The sequence below is a fragment of the Aquarana catesbeiana genome, linkage group LG06 (assembly GCF_042186555.1).
Source record: "Aquarana catesbeiana isolate 2022-GZ linkage group LG06, ASM4218655v1, whole genome shotgun sequence".
In the NCBI taxonomy this organism is placed as follows: Eukaryota; Metazoa; Chordata; class Amphibia; order Anura; family Ranidae; genus Aquarana; species Aquarana catesbeiana.
In genome coordinates this window covers 336,976,166-336,995,670 of record NC_133329.1, presented here as the reverse complement: position 1 = coordinate 336,995,670, position 19,505 = coordinate 336,976,166, and the positions used below count along the sequence as shown (strand labels likewise).

Here is a 19,505-nt window from a genome sequence, read left to right as displayed (position 1 = left end):
GATTCAACCTCTAATAGTATATAGAGTATATCTCTTCTGTCTGTTATTCTCCGAGAGGATTAATTATATTTACCCCTGCATATAAAGATATTTAGGAATAAATTGCCTTTTTTTAAACTTTACATATTAACTAAATTATACACCACACTTTTTTAAAGGTTATTAACCGATTAATCGAAACAATAATCGGCCAACTAATTGATTATGAAAATAATCGTTAGTTGCAGCTATATATATATATATATATATATATATATATATATATGTGTGTATATGTATATATAAGATTATATTCACCCGGGGACCTGCATCTCTAGTTCTGGCAGGCGGAGCGAGTACCTTTTTATTTTACATACTGTAGCTCCCTAGTGTTTGCATTTGTACATGTGTTTTACTAGTTTAGCTCTACAGAGAACACTGAACAATTCTCATCATTCCCCTACAATCTAATGTGCTTACAGATTTTACTCTATAGGAAGCCAGTTTGGATGTGAATTGTAGGAGATAACTAGAACACCTGGGGAAAAGTCACCTAAGCATGCATAGTATGGGCATACTGTATGTGCACACATAGTGTTCTTGTTAGGACCTATATTTTATAACTGATTTTTCGCTAAAGTTCATTGAGGGACACAGCTGATGATCCAAAGATTTACTCAGACCAGTGGGTTATAGTGCCATCTACATGAGGTGGAACAGCTCCGTCTGGTTCCCTAACACTGCGACTGCCAGATGGACAAGGAGGGAGGATGTCTGCAACATAGCTCTGTATTTTTTATTTATTTTTTTATTATTTGGTGTATTTTTGCCAACCACTTAATTGGACACTATTTGCTCACACCCCACTGGTCTAATGGTCTATGGATCTGTGTTCCCCGATGAATGATAAAGAATATAAAATGTTTGTACTGTCCGTAAAACTCTTTTCTCTGAGTTTGTTGAGGGACACGGTTTGTTGGCTTAGAGGTAAAGCGTTGATGGACATCTATGTTAAGTTTTAGGTAATTTGCACACAATGGAAACTTTAGACCAATATTTCAAACGTGGTTTTGTGAAACTCCTTTAAACCCCCATGACTGTTTTGTACCATTGTGCTGTTATTCTAAGTAAAATAATTATCAACCATCCTCTTCAGCAAGCTCCACCTGCAGCAGAAAGAAAAAAAGAGACAATATCTAGCTTTGAAGAACATAAGTGCAATCCTGACAACAAATGTTGAAGTAGTTTTGTGAACTGAGCCTTGGCAGCTCTCATTTCTCCTCTTCAGTGACATCAAAGACAAAGTGAAAGATCTGACATAAATCACAAAAAGCAACTTTGCTGTTTTGAACGATTGCAATCAAAAGAAATGGTTTTTCTAACTACATAAACTATGGGAAGAGAGAGGTCACAGAAAAGCACTGCCACCTTGGATACACTGCACTTTAGAAGTGCTTCTAAAAGCTGTCATGAAGCATCTGACACCTGGGGTTTGATTCATGGTGATATGGAGAATGCACACACAAAGTTGCTAATGTACATGTAGCATAGCACTGGCCGTTAGATAATTCTTTTTTTTTTTTCAGTCACTGCTTGTGTCTTTGTGAAAGCTGCACAACCTAGGAAACAACAAGGCAACTATATGACTGTTTAATTTGCTAGTTTCCTTTTGGAAACTTTTAAATCTTGTATGAGGCACAAACTGCCTTTTGTAGGGTAAGTAATTTGCAAATTGGAAAAACTTTGCATATTGGAATTGTTTTTACCAAATCAGTAGTTTCTGATGTGGGGACTTTGGTACTGTTTTGTTTTTGGCACAGAGGATTCTAGTGTGGGAGTGTTGAATATTTGAACAAGGTAATAAGTACATAAGGGAGAGGGTGAGTGTTTAGGGTAAAGGGAAAGTTAGTGTTTGGGTTACGGGAAGGGTGAGTGTTAGGGTTACATTGAGGGTTATTAACCACCTCAATACTGGCCACTTTCATCCCCTTCCTTCCCAGAAAAATTTTCAGCTTTCAGTGCTCTCTCATTTTGAATGACAATTACTCAGTCATGCTACACTGTACCCAAATGAATTTTTTATCATTTTGTTAACACAAATAGAGCTTTCTTTTGGTGGTATTTATTCACCACTTCATTTTTTATTTTTTGTGATATAAGCGAAAAAAGAGCAAATATTTTGAAAAAAAAACAAAATTTTCTACTTTCTCTTCTAAAAGAAACCAAAAAAATTAAATTTTGTCGAAAATTTAGGCAAAAATGTATTCTACCACGTCTTTGGTTAAATAAAAACCATGATACTTGTATGATCATTGGTTTGTGTGAAAGTTATAGAGTCTACAAGCCATGCTACGCATTATTGAAAATGTATCAATCCTAATGCACTGATGGCCTAATGCACTGATCTCATTTCTCGAGGCCCTAAAATGTCAGGACAGTACAATAACCCCCCAAATGACCCCTTTTTGGAAAAAAGACAGTCTGAGGTATTTAGTAAGAGGCATAGTGAATTTTTTGAAGTTATTTTTTGAAGGCATTACCCACAAAATGACCCCATTTTGGAAAGAAAACAACCCAATGTATATTCTATGAGGCATACTGAGTCTTTTGAACATGTCATTTCTTTCCACAAGTTTTTGGAAAATGTGGAAAGAAAATGAAAACCAAGTTTTTTTCTCACAAAGTTGTCAATTTAGAAGATCTTTCTAACACATAGCATGTACATAGCCAAAATGACACCCCACAATACATTCTGCTATTCGTCCTGAGTATGGCGATACCCCATGTGTGAGACTTTTCCACAGCCTGGCCACATACAGAGGCCCAACATCCATATAGCACCATCAGACGTTCTAAAGGCATAAATTACACATTTAATTTCCTGAGTACCTATCACATTTTTGAAGGCCCTGGAGCACGAGGACAATGGAATTACCCACAAAATGACCCCATTTTGGAAAGAAAACAACCCAATGTATATTCTATGAGGCATAATGAGTCTTTTGAACATGTCATTTCTTTCCACAAGTTTTTGGAAAATGTGGAAAGAAAATGAAAACCTATTTTTTTTTTTTTCTCACAAAGTTGTCAATTTAGAAGATCTTTCTTACACATAGCATGTACACAGCCAAAATGACACCCCAAAATACATTCTGCTACTCGTCCTGAGTATGGCGATACCCCGTGTGTGAGACTTTTCCACTACCTGGCCACATACAGAGGCCCAACATGCAAGTAGCACCTCCAGGCTTCTAACACATAGCATGTACACACCAAGAATTACACCCCAAAATACATTCTGAGCAAAAGGTAAAAAAAAAAGCTCACCTGTGGTTTTAGCAGGTAGGAATAGCGTTCCAGAGCAGCCAAAGCATTTGTCCAGACAGCCAAAGGAAATGTCCAGGAATTGTCCAGGCAGCAGACAGATATGGAAAAGTATGAACATGGTTCAGTACAGTCCAAGGTTTAGCAGGCAATTCAGGTAACATGCATTAGCATGGCCAGTCCAGGTGGCAGGCAAAGGCATGGCAAGGTCATGTGGCAGGCAAAGGCATGGCAAGGTCATGTGGCAGGCAAAGGCATGGCCAGTTCAGGTGGCAGGCAGAGGCATGACCAGTTCAGGTGGCAGCAGGCAGCACTTTGTACATTGGGCCTTGGTCAGGTAAGACCTGAGGACAGGGGTAGAGGCTTCATCCCACCCAAATCTCTACGAAGCCTCTGAGTCTCCAGACCCTAATCCGAGAAAACTAAAAACCTGGCGAAAAATGTTTTCTCCACTCGGAAAACCTTTTCTGGAGCCCCTCACATATGTGAGACCCCTGTGCTGTACAGTGGCAGGGCAAATGATCAGTTCAGGAGGCAGGCAAAAAGCATGGTCATTTAACAGTCCGGGTCAATTCACGTTGAAGGCAGAAAGATGTTTGGCAGAGGCATAGTCGTTAACAGTCCGGGTCAATTCACGTTGAAGGCAGAAACATGTTTGGCAGAGGCATAGTCGTTAACAGTCCAGGTCATTCACAGAAATGGCAGATAGTGGAAAAAAAAATCATCTTCACTGTACTAATAGTGTAGTGAAGTATGATAGCTCCAATAGCACGTTCCAATACAGAGGCCTGGCTGGGAGGGACATTGGGGACAGTAGTATCGGGTGTCACAGCGAATTCCTCTACTTGCACACACACAACATTTTTGGGGGGGTTTGCGACCTGTTTGGGTAAGAGGGAGGGTTTCGGGAAAGTGCCTTTCATGGAGTCTGGCTAATGAATCGGAGCGAATTAGTTGAGGGGCTTGGTCTTGGGGATAGAGAAGGGCTGTGACAATGTCTTCTTGGAATTTTAGATAGGTTAGGGAACTTTGGGTGCACTTAGAAAAAATTATATATAAATTAAATAGGGCAAGTTGCATCAAATAAATGGCGACTTTCTTGTACCAAAATAGTGATCTCCTGGTGGCAAAGTAGAGCTGCATCATCTGGTTGTTCATATCCACCCCCCCATGTATAGGTTGTACTCATGGACACATTTTGGCTTTGTATGGGGCCTCCTCTTCTCTAAAGTTCCACCAAGGTGTCATTATGTATTGTTCAAAGGATGTAGACATCTCCTTTTTTTTTTTTTTACCTCTCCACTTCACCGCTAGTACCTCTTCAGTCCGCATACTGGCCATTTCACCCTGCTTCAATTTCTTGGTGACCAATCTTTGTGGGAAGCCTTTGCGGTTGGTCCGTGCTGTCCCACAGGCCACAATGTTCTTTAGGTACAAATGGCGGAAAAGTGGGAGACTAGTGTAGAAATTGTCTAAATATAGGTGGTAACCTTTCCCAAGTAATGGTTGGATCAGCTGCCAGACAATTTTGCCACTTGTTCCCATGTAGGTAGGGCATCCAGGGGGGTTTAGCTGTCTGTCTTTTCCCTCATAAATTATAAAGTCATATGTGTAACCCATGGCCCTGTCACACGCCTTATAAAATTTTACCCCACGTCTGGCTCTTTTACTGGGGAGGTATTGTTTTATTCCGAGTCTTCCGGTGAAGTGTACTAGGGATTCATCCACACATATATTTCTATCAGGGGTAAACATCTCCTTGAAGCTGGCGCAAAAAAAATTGATTAGGGGCCGAATTTTGAATAATTTATTGTAACTGGGATGATTTCGAGGGAGGCATTGGGCATTGTTACTGAAGTGTAAAAATCTCATGATCATCTCATAACGGGTTCTGGGCATCAATGATGAATAGAACGGCATGTGGTGGATAGGTTGGGTAGACCAGTAGGAATGGAGTTCATTTTTTTTGTCAGCCCCATGTTGAGGGTTAGGCCAAGGAAAATTTTAAATTCTTCCACGGTGAGGGGTTTCCAAACAAAAGGACGGGCATATGAGGACCTTGGATTGTTGGCTATATGTTGGCTGGCGTATAGATTACATTGCTCCACAATGTAGATTAGGAGATCATTGGTAAAAAATAAATGAAAATAATAAAGTGGGGTTACATTTTCCGTCTGCATCTGAGGGCCTGGCTGGGCTGTAAAAAGGGTTATTACAGGTTCTACTGACGTATCGGGCAGCCATGTTGGATACAGTAGAAATCTGGGAGGCTAGTATGGGCACTGCCTCGATGGGATCCGTTGCTAGCATCTTCTAGGAAGGTTGCAGAACTGCTGGTGGATGCCTGCCTATCCCGGAGTGCTGAGCTGCTGGTGGATGCCTGCTGGTGGATGTCCTGGAGTGCTGCGCTGCTGGTGGATGCCTGCATATCATCCTGCAGTGCTGGGCTGCTGGTGGATGCCTGCATATCATCCTTAAGTGCTGCGCTGCTGGTGGATGCCTGCTGGTGGATGCCCTGGAGTGCTGCACTGCTGGTGAATGTCTCCTCCTGCTCATTTCTCTTGATTCTCCTTGTTAGGACTCTATCTTCCTCTGTTTCCAACTCGGAGCCACTGCTTTCCACTGGCTCATAGTCGCTATCCGAGTCTTACGGAGAGAATTCCCCGCTACTCTCGTCCGACATACTCTGGAGTATTTGGAGAGCCTCCTCTGCGCTGTAAGATCTTTTCGTCATGTTGGCGGGCAAATGTGCAAGATGTCGGGCGGCAGATGTGCCAGATGGTGGGCGGCTAGATGTGCCTGATGTTGGCGGGCAGATGTGCCTGATGTTGGCGGGCAGATGTGCCTGAGCATGGGCAGGTGGCAGGTGGCAGATGTGCCTGATGATTGGCGGGCAGCAGATGTGCCTGATGATTGGCGGGCGGCAGATGTGCCTGATGATTGGCGGGCGGCAGATGTGCCTGATGATTGGCGGGCGGCAGATGTGCCTGATGATTGGCGGGCAGATGTGCCTGATGATGGTGGGTGGCTGATGTGTCAGCTGTTGACGGGCCGATGTGTCAGCTGTTGACGGGCCGATGTGCCAGCTGTTGACGGGCCGATGTGCCAGCTGTTGACGGGCCGATGTGCCAGCTGTTGACGGGCCGATGTGCCAGCTGTTGACGGGCCGATGTGCCAGCTGTTGACGGGCCGATGTGCCAGCTGTTGACGGGCCGAGGTGCCAGCTGTTGACGGGCCGAGGTGCCAGCTGTTGACGGGCCGAGGTGCCAGCTGATGACGGGCCGAGGTGCCAGCTGATGACGGGCCGAGGTGCCAGCTGATGACGGGCCGAGGTGCCAGCTGATGACGGGCCGATGTGCCAGCTGATGACTGATCGTGGGAAGATGTGCCAGATGGCGGGCGGCAGATGTGCCAGATGCGCGATCCCGCTCGGGAACGTTCAGTCAGAAGGAGGGAGCTCCCACCCGGCCGTTTATTTGCAGTGGCCGGGTGGGAAGTGGTTAAGGGTAGAAGAAGACTTAAAGTGATACTAAACACACACTGTTTAATTTGCATTGTCCCTTCTATTTCTGTATATGGATGATGGCACTGTAATTTTAATTAAAAAAAATCTAAGTGCCCCTTTCCTAATCATTATTGTGACAAAACACTTGGCACCCTGCTTGGGTGCTTCTGCCAAATGGTGCCTCCTGCCCTCCTAACCATTCCAGCAGAGTGCTAATACCAGCCCTTTTACCCCAAGCATCGTACACAGGCAAGATGTTGAGGAATGGAATGACGGTTTATTGAAATACAGGTTTTTATACACCTCAAAAGTAGGTCAGTCACCACATGAACAATAAGACCAAATATTTACCCAAAAAAACATCACACAATAGTTGGATAGCGAGCTAAAGTTGACGCAAGGCTAATCCCATCATAAGAACCTCCAAGAGTTAGCCAAATTAGCCAACAGACAGAAAACAATTGGTGACTCAATTAACAATGGGAATGCACACCTAGGAGGCACACAATGGGAGACACGCACATAATATTAACAGTGATCCCACACCACCATAGACTGCCCGGCACCTGTCTACAGCAGTCTATGAGAACAACTCATACAGTGTTCCAGCAGTCTGATACAGGGGAAAAATTTATCTTTATAGAATTCTTGAGGGAGATTGTTGATAAAAAATATTTCTGTCTCAAGTGAAGGAGCCTCTCCAAACCAGTCTGCAGGGGGGCCTTCATGTTCCCTCTGACCATTAACCTGTACAAGATTAATATTACACCTTTCCATCCACTCCAGAAGGAATGTGTTATTGTTCTTATTCAGATAATTAGTCTAAGTCTCACTCTCAGCGTTCATCCATGGGCCATAATCAGTGAGTAGGAAGCTTGACCCCAGTCCTCTCCAAAAGCCCCTGTCCCAGTTGTGTCTGTCAGAGATACACAACTGCCACATGACCCAGATCTTTTCCCCTCCTGTCTGCAGGAAACATAAGCAGGAGGAGCTTCTAGTCCTCTGTTGCTGGTCACATGTTCAAAATAAAAAAACTGCCTTTGGAATACAGAGTAAAAATAATTAATTTAATAAAATTGTTTTAAATTGTCATACAAATATAAATTTGAAATCACACTTTTATTATTTTTTGGGCAATAACATTGTGTGGGTGAATTTCTGACAGTCACAGGCTGTGTCCTGTCCCTCCAGCCTGTGTCTTAGAATAGGAGGGAGATGATTCCACCATCAATCTACATGTAAAATCCGGCCCGACTGTGTTTAGCTGGTTAGTGGGCATGGAGGAGGAGGGAGTGGGCTGTCATTTACCACTGTGTATACGCCCACATGTGTGACTCTGTAGTCACATGGGCTGCTTAGATGTTATGGGGAGGAAATGCTCAGCGTAGAAACTTACTGAAAACTGAGCATGTGCAGAGCTGCCAACATTGCTCTGCAAAATCCCTAGCTGAATAGGGTACATGAACAGAAGGTGGAGATAGAGAGCAGCAGGATCAATCAGGTTTTTGGTAGAATACGAATCTCATAGTGACTATGAACAGCATGTAAAAATCATTTATTGATATTTTTTTATGATTTAGGTTTGTATGTGGATAAAATGACATCTATTTTTATTTTATTTTGTTTTGCAGGCAGAAATCCTTAGCATGCTTAGTCACAGAAACATCATCCAGTTTTATGGAGCTGTACTTGAACCGCCTAACTACTGTATAGTTACAGGTAAGAATATTTTTTGTTAATATCTTTAAGTATTGCTTTTGAAATAAATAGACCAGAGGTTGAAGAAATAGGGGTGATACCTACAGCAATAATATATGTAGACTTGTTCATTGGCTAATAGAAATTCTTGTTATCTCCATACTGCCTTTACCATATTTTGCAAATCTTTTTTTTTTTGGTCTATATGCTAAAAATAAATTGCGGTGTTTAAACAGTTATGTTTTGTTGCTTTTAAAGGTATGTACAGTGGTTCTGCACATATTTTCTATTTTTAATATTTTGTATTCCCATACCCAGCCAGAAGGTGGAACTTTTTTATAGGGCCTGGATACCTTTTGAGATATGGGGAATGGGGGTTTAAAGCAAACCTGTTGCTTTGCCCTGAATAGGTAAAACATATTTGCATTACATTTATCTCAATTCATGCTGAAAATATCTGAAACTGGCTGCATTTGCCTATCTCCAAACTCCTTACATTTTCTTGTTGTTATAAAAGCCTGTGGATCAGTGGTTGTCAACTTATGAGCTCAAGGGGTCCACAAATTGCAACCCCTGACATCACCAAAGGACCACAGATAATATTAAATATACATAATTCTTGAGAGGACTGTTGGAAACTGCAGACCTAATGGGGGGCCAGAGAGTGTGGACATGCTATACTTTTGGCTGGAGATATGCTGAAGAACACAATATGGAACTATAAACGTGTTACACAAAGCTTGTAGAGATCGATGCTATTACCCTAATCCAGTGGTTCTCAACCTTTCTAGTGCCGTGACCCCTTGATAACATTTCTGTATAAGTTGTGGGGACCCCTAACAGTAAAATTATTTTCGTAGCTTGGGTTGTCAGCACCCAAGGCAAGACAAGTAATTTGCGCCCCTAACCCACAGACACATAGTGCTCCCTTCCACTCGTACAGTATTAAAACCCCTCATGGTACATTTTATATACCGTATTTATCGGCGTAAAACACACACTTTTTCCCCCTTAAAATCAGGGGAAAATCGTGGGTGCGTGTTATACGCTGATCCCCCGATGATTGTGAGCGGAGGAGCGAGCGCCGCCGATATACATACATAGCTGAGTGTACTCGGCTCCGCTCATAGTCACGCCCAGTCCCGCCCTATGATGAACATAACACAGGGACTGGGCGTGACTGTGAGCGGAGCCGAGAGGAACCAAGCCCAGCCGAGTACACTCAGCTATGTATGTATATTGACGGCGCTCGGCTCTGCTCACAGTCACGCCCAGTCCCGCCATTGGACCTGTGTTATGTTCATCACAAGGCGGGACTGCGAGAGGAGCCGAGATACACAGGACTGGCTCTGTGTATCTCGGCAGCGCCATATTTAAACTGCAATGACACTGGGGCAAGGCTGCAAAGGACACTGGACAAGGCTGAATTGATGGGCATTTAAATGTAAGTTTTTTTCCTTAAAATTTCCTCCTAAACTTGGGGTGCGTGTTATACACCGATAAATACGGTAAATAAATATTCTGATGGTCATTTTTACTGCTGACAAATCTTTTTTTGGATTTTTATCTACTACTAGACAACCACTTTTAGCACTTGCTTGCTGTGGTGATGGAACTAATGGGAAGACTTAGAATTTACATATATTGGGGCCACCAGATGCAGTTGCTGAGCATAGTTAATAAACCTTTATTTCCTATGATCATCAACTCCATCTAGTGGCCATAATGTGATATTTTCCTGATTCATAACATTCTCAATGAAGAACGTTCGACCTAGTGAGAAAAAGTAACATTAGATTTTGCTGGCATTTGCACAAAATTAATGTACATGCAGTATTGCAGGACAGATGGCTGTGCGTTTTTTTTTGTTTTTTTTTTATTAATAAATACATCCCTTAAGTATCTAAGACCTAAGATGCTACAATTGTCTAGGGAGCTACTGAGGAAAGAATGGTTAGATGGCAAATGAAAAATTCAAAGTTATTTCCATGCAAAGATGCCCCTCTCTTCCCTGATGATTTCTATCCACAGCTCTGCTCCCTAGTAGTGTACTCACCATGCTCTCAGCTCTGCTCCCTAGTAATGTACTCACCATACTCACAGCTCTGCTCCCTAGTAGTGTACTCACCATGCTCTCAGCTCTGCTCCCTAGTAATGTACTCACCACGCTCACAGCTCTGCTCCCTAGTAGTGTACTCACCACGCTCACAGCTCTGCTTCCTAGTAATGTACTCACCACGCTCTCAGCTCTGCTCCCTAGTAATGTACTCACCATGCTCACAGCTCTGCTCCCTAGTAGTGTACTCACCATGCTCACAGCTCTGCTCCCTAGTATTGTACTCACCATGCTCACAGCTCTGCTCCCTAGGAGTGTGCTCACCATGCTCTCAGCTCTGCTCCCTAGTAATGTACTCACCATGCTCACAGCTCTGCTCCCTAGTAGTGTACTCACCATGCTCTCAGCTCTGCTCCCTAGTAATGTACTCACCATGCTCACAGCTCTGCTCCCTAGTAATGTACTCACCATGCTCTCAGCTCTGCTCCATAGTAATGTACTCACCATGCTCACAGCTCTGCTCCCTAGTAATGTACTCACCATGCTCACAGCTCTGCTCCCTAGTGGTGTACTCACCATGCTCTCAGCTCTGCTCCCTAGTAATGTACTCACCATGCTCACAGCTCTGCTCCCTAGTGGTGTACTCACCATGCTCTCAGCTCTGCTCCCTAGTAGTGTACTCACCATGCTCACAGCTCTGCTCACTAGTAATGTACTCACCATGCTCTCAGCTCTGCTCCCTAGTAATGTACTCACCATGCTCACAAATCACTTGCTACCTGTCCCTAATTTAGACATACTTTGTTAAGATGAGTGACAGTAGAAAGGTCATTGAGAGGCCCCATCATAATTGTGCTATGGGGTCCCATGATCCGTCATTACTCCCTTGTACTGCATACAGCTGTTTTGGATTTGCTCGCTCTCATTTGTACAAGGCTATGGCTTCTGGAGAGATAATCTGGTTTTGGTTTTTGTCTGCGCAGTGTTTTGTTAGAATTTAGCACATCACCCTTGTACAGCCATTTATACCCAGTGTCTTAGAAAGGATTATATCCCAAGTATTCTGTATACGAAGTGTCTTATCCTCCTCATGGTAAAAGTTGTGCTTCTTGAATTATTAAGAATTTCAGCCGGCATAATGAAGCATTAAAAAGTGACCCATCAGATAACTATAATTCGCTTAATTTGTCTTTTTTGCCATCATCAAAAATAAGTGGAATTCGTTTACATAATGTAACTCTCCTAATCCCCCCGCTTATTAGTACTTGGTGAGCTCTCCTATTGGCATATATAAATATCATTTTCAAGCCTTTTCTTAAGATTAACAAAGGATTCACAAGTTCTCAGTTTGTATTTTCAGCCCTGAATGGAAGGAATGAATTCTATTATATACTGTATATGATAATAGAAAGACTTAGCCGTTTTGAGGCTGGACATAATTCAATAAAGTTATATACAATACGTACAGGTTATTATTAACCACAGCATCTCCCATACTGCTTCCGAGCCTAGGCAATTTTTTGACCCTTATACTCAGTAATTTAACATTACTTTAAATACCAAAGTATTTTTTTCTTGACAGCCAAGTCTTCCCTTTGGCAATATTCTAAGCAAAAAATACTTTTTTTTTGTTAATTTACAAAAAAAAGTATTATTTTTCCAGTTTTACCAGTGTTAGTTTTATAACAACTTTTTTTTTTTTTTTGAAGATTCTATTATTGAGTTTTGTATAGGTGTAATACATAATTTCACAAACTTTTGTGCTTAAGAGAAGTGGCAACAAGATCAATAGCCATGGTGAGAATATTAAAGCAGAATAAAGTACAAAGAAGTATATGTAGGCTATAATGTAGTCGTCTTGTTGTACCATACATAAGTGTAGAATGTGCCCATAGACCACTGAATTTTTTAAAATGTAATATTCAAGAGGAAAGAACAATCCAGACCAGGGGCATTCCTAGAGCATTTGGCACCCGGAGCGGATCCTATATCTGGCACCCCCCCTCCCTTCACTGATCATGCCTGTACGCACTCAGCCCCCCCTCACACCTGTACTCACTAAGCCCCCTTCATACCTTTACACACTCAGCCCACCCGCTGACCTTTACACATTCAGCCCCCTCACACCTGTAGACACTCGGCTGCCCCCCTCACACCTGTAGACACTCGGCTGCCCCCCTCACACCTGTAGACACTCGGCTGCCCCCCTCACACCTGTAGACACTCGGCTGCCCCCCTCACACCTGTAGACACTCGGCTGCCCCCCTCACACCTGTAGACACTCGGCTGCCCCCCTCACACCTGTAGACACTCGGCTGCCCCCCTCACACCTGTAGACACTCGGCTGCCCCCTCACACCTGTAGACACTCGGCTGCCCCCCTCACACCTGTAGACACTCGGCTGCCCCCCTTACACCTGTAGACACTCGGCTGCCCCCCTCACACCTGTAGACACTCGGCTGCCCCCCTCACACCTGTAGACACTCGGCTGCCCCCCTCACACCTGTAGACACTCGGCTGCCCCCCTCACACCTGTAGACACTCGGCTGCCCCCTCACACCTGTAGACACTCGGCTGCCCCCCTCACACCTGTAGACACTCGGCTGCCCCCCTCACACCTGTAGACACTCGGCTGCCCCCCTCACACCTGTAGACACTCGGCTGCCCCCCTCACACCTGTAGACACTCGGCTGCCCCCCTCACACCTGTAGACACTCGGCTGCCCCCCTCACACCTGTAGACACTAAGCTGCCCCCCTCACACCTGTAGACACTCGGCTGCCCCCCTCACACCTGTAGACACTCGGCTGCCCCCCTCACACCTGTAGACACTCGGCTGCCCCCCTCACACCTGTAGACACTCGGCTGCCCCCCTCACACCTGTAGACACTCGGCTGCCCCCCTCACACCTGTAGACACTCGGCTGCCCCCCTCACACCTGTAGACACTCGGCTGCCCCCCTCACACCTGTAGACACTCGGCTGCCCCCCTCACACCTGTAGACACTCGGCTGCCCCCCTCACACCTGTAGACACTCGGCTGCCCCCCTCACACCTGTAGACACTCGGCTGCCCCCCTCACACCTGTAGACACTCGGCTGCCCCCCTCACACCTGTAGACACTCGGCTGCCCCCTCACACCTGTAGACACTCGGCTGCCCCCCTCACACCTGTAGACACTCGGCTGCCCCCCTCACACCTGTAGACACTCGGCTGCCCCCCTCACACCTGTAGACACTCGGCTGCCCCCCTCACACCTGTAGACACTCGGCTGCCCCCCTCACACCTGTAGACACTCGGCTGCCCCCCTCACACCTGTAGACACTCGGCTGCCCCCCTCACACCTGTAGACACTCGGCTGCCCCCCCCTCACGACTGTAGACATTCGGCTGCCCCCCCCCTCACGACTGTAGACACTCGGCTGCCCCCCCCCTCACGACTGTAGACACTCGGCTGCCCCCCCCCCCACGACTGTAGACACTCGGCTGCCCCCCCCTCACGACTGTAGACACTCGGCTGCCCCCCCCCACGACTGTAGACACTCGGCTGCCCCCCCCTCACGACTGTAGAGACTCGGCTGCCCCCCCCTCACGACTGTAGACACTCGGCTGCCCCACCTCACGCCTGTAGACACTCGGCTGCCCCACCTCACGCCTGTAGACACTCGGCTGCCCCCCCTCACGCCTGTAGACACTCGGCTGCCCCCCCTCACGCCTGTAGACACTCGGCTGCCCCCCCTCACGCCTGTAGACACTCGGCTGCCCCCCCTCACGCCTGTAGACACTCGGCTGCAAGGGCCCCAGTTGTTTTAAAAACACTGTGCGGCTTACAAAATTGGTTTTTAGTTTAGTTGCCATACTTTTGGGGCCATTATAGCTTCCCCAAAGCCCCGATGAAAAACTACCACTGGAAGTGATCTACCTCATTCTACACAGGATTTAAACCCTATGTTGGGCACACCCCCAGCATCACAGGAATGAACACTCTCCTTCTTTCAAGACCTGCCCAATGCACACTCTACCCTTTTTACACCTGAAGTGAGCCCAACTGCTGCAGCCCCTGCAGGGTGGTGCACTTCTACATGTGTTGTTCTTTAAAGAAGGATAGCGCTTGTCCCTGTGATGCTGGAGGGTATGCCCAATGTAGGTGCATTCAGGATGGAGCAGATCACTTCTAGTTTTTCGGCAAAGCTGTAAGGAAGTTGCCATTGACCTACATGTATGGTACTTAATCTTAGAACCAATTTTGTAAGTTGCACAGTGTTCCTAAAACTACCGGGCTCTCCCTTGTCTGCATTGTACCTTTTAAATACGACTATTAAATGAACCTTTAATTCAGGGGTAGGCAACCTTAGAGAGATGGAGATCTACTTGAACAATGCTGATGAAGTCAAAGATCACTGGGCACAGTGTCGCCCCCCCCCCCCCCCCAAAAAAAAAAAAACAGACCGACCCTTTTTTTTTTTTACTCAGAGCAAAAATAAGTATTACAAGAGAGGGCAGGGTTTAGGAGTGCGTTATGCAGAGAATGTAGGGTTCACCAGTGCATTACACTCAGAATGCAGGGATTAGGAGTGCATTACGCTCAGAATGCAGGGATTAGGAGTGCATTACGCTCAGAATGCAGGGATTAGGAGTGCATTACGCTCAGAATGCAGGGATTAGGAGTGCATTACGCTCAGAATGCAGGGATTAGGAGTGCATTACGCTCAGAATGCAGGGATTAGGAGTGCATTACGCTCAGAATGCAGGGTTCAGGAGTGCATTACGCTCAGAATGCAGGGTTTAGGAGTGCGTTAGACTCATAATGCAGGGTTCCAGGGTGTGTTGCACTCAGAATGCAAGGGTGGGGGGGTGTTGTAAAGGGTGGTAGAGGACACTGCTATAGGGGGGACCCTGCCCTTAACCGTGTCTTCTGCCCCTACCCCCTTTCTCCTATAGCTGTAACCCCCTTCCCTATTCTCCCATAGAACAGTGTCCTACCTGTTTCCACGGTGGAGACCAGGAGGCAGCACTGTTCTGGACAGAGGGGCGGGAGCTGGCAGAGTCAGTTTTAGTATTAGCAAGCTAGTGATTGGTTGCTAAGGACCACCCTGCGTGCTAGCAACCAATCACCAGCGGTTTAACATAAAAAGTTTGTTTGGCCAGCTCCTCCTCCTCACTGATCACAGTGGCGGAGGAGGGTGGAGGCGGGGGGGTGGAGAGAGAGAGAGACACCGGGACATAGATGATGTGGCACTGCCACATAGGACGCTGGAGGCTGGAAAGGGAGACAAGGACTGGCACATAGAAGGCGGGGGTTGTGGTGCAGGAACAAGTTTGCGGTCCACCTGTCACCTGCTGGCGGTCGACAGGTGGACCGCGATCGACGGGTTTCCCCGACCCCCCCGCTTTAATTTAACAGGCTCAAGTATTGCCTTACCACCGCCATACCATACTATACCACTGGTTTAAAAACCAAGAACAAAAATGTGCATATAAAAAGCAGAGAAAAAACATTGTAGAACACCACAGTCTTAATTTTATGGGTCATAAAATGCAGGCTGCGCAAATAGCGAAGAGCATATTTCGATATTCGCTCTGTTATAAATGGAGCCCTAAATGTTTATTAAGAGCATCTTTGTTGCTGCTGTCCAGAAAGCCTTAGGTTTACGTTAAACTGGTTTCTGTTTTCCACCTTCGTGTTCACTAAACTGTGTGGCTACCAGGTGCTGAGTTCCCGGTGCTTTGGATACATACCCTTATGTTTTATTTTTGGACTTGTTGATAGAGCTGTTGATGGTATTGTCAGTATCACTCAGCAGTCAGAGCTGTGCTCTCTCTATTTTGTCTGACCACATTTCTCTGGAGTTTTTATCATATATATTGTGCAATATAATCAAACTGACCCCTAGCTAAATCTATTTCTTAAAGGGGATGTATAGTCTGTTCAAGGTTTATATAAAATAGATTTTTTTCATGAATATGATCTTATCAGTGTGTATTGATGTTTTAAGCCACTAATTTCTTTATCGTACATCACGGGACACAGAGCCATAGTAATAACTATATGAGTATATAGGCCACCTTTAGGTGATGGACACTGGCACGCCCTAAGACAGGAAGTTCACTCCCTATATAACCCCTCCCGTTACTGGGAGTACCTCCGTTTTTTTGCCAGTGTCTTAGGTGTTGGTCACAAGTAAAGATGTGCTATGCAGAGGCTCCACTGGACTATTCCTTGCTGGAGCAAGCCTTTGCAACTGGATCCATCCAAAGTGCCATTGGGGCCAAGGTGGTTGGTACCCGGGCCTTGTGGCGGAAGAAACGAGGTTTTGCCTGTAATACTTCTCTTTTGAGAGCTGGACCCTGGGATTCAGTGCTTTGGTCAGATTGTAGTGCCATAAAGCTTACTGACAGGGTGCTATACAGGTCCAGGGCAGTGGAACCCTGATAAAAAGGGACCCCAGTCCTTGAAGGTTTTCTAATGGAGCCAGCCATGATGGGCGAAGATTGGGTCTGTTTGGTTGTATCCCGGCGGCGGGATAAGGTAAGTGGAGATTTCTAAGGAATTTAAAAAAAAATAAATAAAATTTTCCTTTTGGATTTCTCCTGTACAGTAAATGTTGTCATGCCTAAAGTCACCACTGGGGGCTGTAAAGAGCTCGTACCTGTTTCCATGCTTTCAGATCTTGCTCTTTGTCAGCAGAAGTTGCATGGCTTCCTCCAGCAATCCGTCCTGGCCACCGGCAAGAGGTTGAAGGGGGGGATTTGGCTGAAATTTCTCCATCTGGGAATGCTTTCTTCTTCCCTCTCCAGGAGCAGGCAGGGGGGACGCTGTATGGTCTGGTGGTTTGCTACGGCTCTCCTCTTCCCCCGTGCTCTCCTCCACCCACCCCCCACCCCCACATGCCGATCCGATAGGATCGGAGGCCCGTGTGTGGGCGGGAATCACTTTTTTTGAAAAAAAGAAGGGGGGCGTAGTGAGGAAGTAAGGGGGCATGGCTTAGCGCTGCGTTGGTGCAGGCGTCACAGCGCAGGGTGGATTACCTTATAAAAAAGCTCCATTGTCAGTCTTATTTGGACTAACGGAGGGACACAGAAGCAGTCCTGGGCATGTGAGTGTGGGACACAGGCATTCCCCGAGGCACATTTACTCCACATCAGGCCAAGCGCATAATAGCAGTAGCAATTACTAAACTATTGCTCAGCAGTGGGTGCATTTTTTCCTTGTAAAGTACCTCTGCATTTGTGCTTAGGAATATGCATTCCAGAAGGGGATGTACAAATTCCTCAAAGAGGGGACCAAAGGTATCACCTTCAGGCTCCGAGGACCCTAGTCTCACCCCAACAATGCCATCCCCCCTCGAAGATCCAGAGGTAGCTGATCAGGGTGAGCCATCAGGTTTGTTAAGTGTTGCAACTATTTCCAACACTTCAGCACCTGTCTACCTTACTGAGGATGTTTTCTCCTCAGCTTTGGTGGAGCTGGAGGAAAGACTGACTGCTCTAATTGCATCTTCCCAGCATGGGAGAAAGCGCGATGGGTCACCTGCTACTGCCCAGGACCCTCAAGCAGAGGATCGGTGGGCAGGGGAGGATGAGGCCCCCTCAGGGGACCGTGAGGAGGCTGACTCCTCTTCTGAGGAATCAATTGTGGAAGAGCCTTTTCCAGCTTCGCAATCTGAAAAATTGCTGGTACAATTGCTGACAGAAATGGTGCGCTCCACATTTAAGCTACCCTTAAATTAATCAGCTGAAAAACCCACTTCTTCTTTGGGTTCCCTAAAGCCTCCCCAAGCTATGCATGCTTTTCCTGTCCATCCATTGCTGGAACAGCTTACAGTCCCTGACAAAAGTCTTGTCGCTTCTCTATTTTGTAGAAACTCCTGCTATTAACCTGACTTTTAATTAATCAATTGGTGTTATTTTTGGTCAGGTCAAATTTTGGCAAGACAAAAGTTTTGTCGCCTATACAGAAATTGAACAACTTTACTGAAAATCCAAAAATATGTCAGCAAATTAAGTAGTGGTGCTGTGAGATCCAAATTTAATATCTTGTATGACTTCCATGAGCTTGAAGGACAGCATCCATGCGGTTTGGCAAGGATTCATACAATGTATTGATGAAGTCATCAGGAATAGCAAAGAAAACAGTCTTGCATGCCTCCCAGAGTTCATCAATATTCTTTGGTTTCGTCTTCCATGCTTCATCTTTCATCCTACACCACATATGCTCAGTGATGTTCATGTCTGGTGACTGGGCTGGCCAATCCTGGAGCATCTTGATCTTCTTTGCCTTAAGGCACTTTGATGTGCAGATGGAAGTATGCGATGGAGCACCATCCTGCTGCAAAATGTGGCCTTTTTTATGGTTGGAAATATGAGGTAGCTAAGATTTCTTGGTATTTTAGACACTTGATGTTGTCTTCCACCCTGCAGATCCCTCGCACACACCCATACTGGATGTAACCCCAGACCATGATTTTGCCTCCACCAAACTTCACTGTTTTCTGGGTAAATCTCAGCTCCATGCAGGTTCCAGTAGGTCTCCTGCAATATTTGCAGAGACTGTGGTGTAATTCAACAGAAGATTCATCTGAAAAATCCACCTTCTGCCACTTTTCCAGAGTCCATCCTTTTAGCAGGCTGTGGCCCTTGGCAAATGCCACACGGTTTTTCAATTGTCTTTTGTTTAGTGCTGGCTTATGGGCACTGATTCGACCATGGAGGCCATTTCGTTACAGAATCCGACAAACTGTTCTGGTTGACACAGGGACTTAAGGTGGCCAGGTCTCGTGGAGCTCTGCTGCAGTGGAAAATGGGCTGGCCTTGGATTTTCGAGCCAACTAACGGTCCTCTCGAGCAGTTGTCTTGCGGGGTCGGCCTGACCTGGCCTTGTCCAAAACGTCTTCAGTCTCTTCAAATCTTTTTTTTATCCTCTGAACTTGACGCTGAGACACATTG

General features: G+C 45.7%; 1 protein-coding gene across 3 annotated transcripts in view; it reads left to right on the top strand.

Annotated features, from left to right (window-relative positions):
- Window positions 1–19,505, top strand: part of MAP3K20 (mitogen-activated protein kinase kinase kinase 20) — a 274,895-nt gene that overhangs the window by 88,003 nt on the left and 167,387 nt on the right. For all 3 annotated transcript variants that reach the window (XM_073633874.1, XM_073633876.1, XM_073633877.1), the window contains exon 3: window positions 8,440–8,527. In XM_073633874.1, coding sequence (XP_073489975.1) covers window positions 8,440–8,527 — 88 coding nt within the window. The remainder of the gene's footprint in view (window positions 1–8,439; window positions 8,528–19,505) is intronic.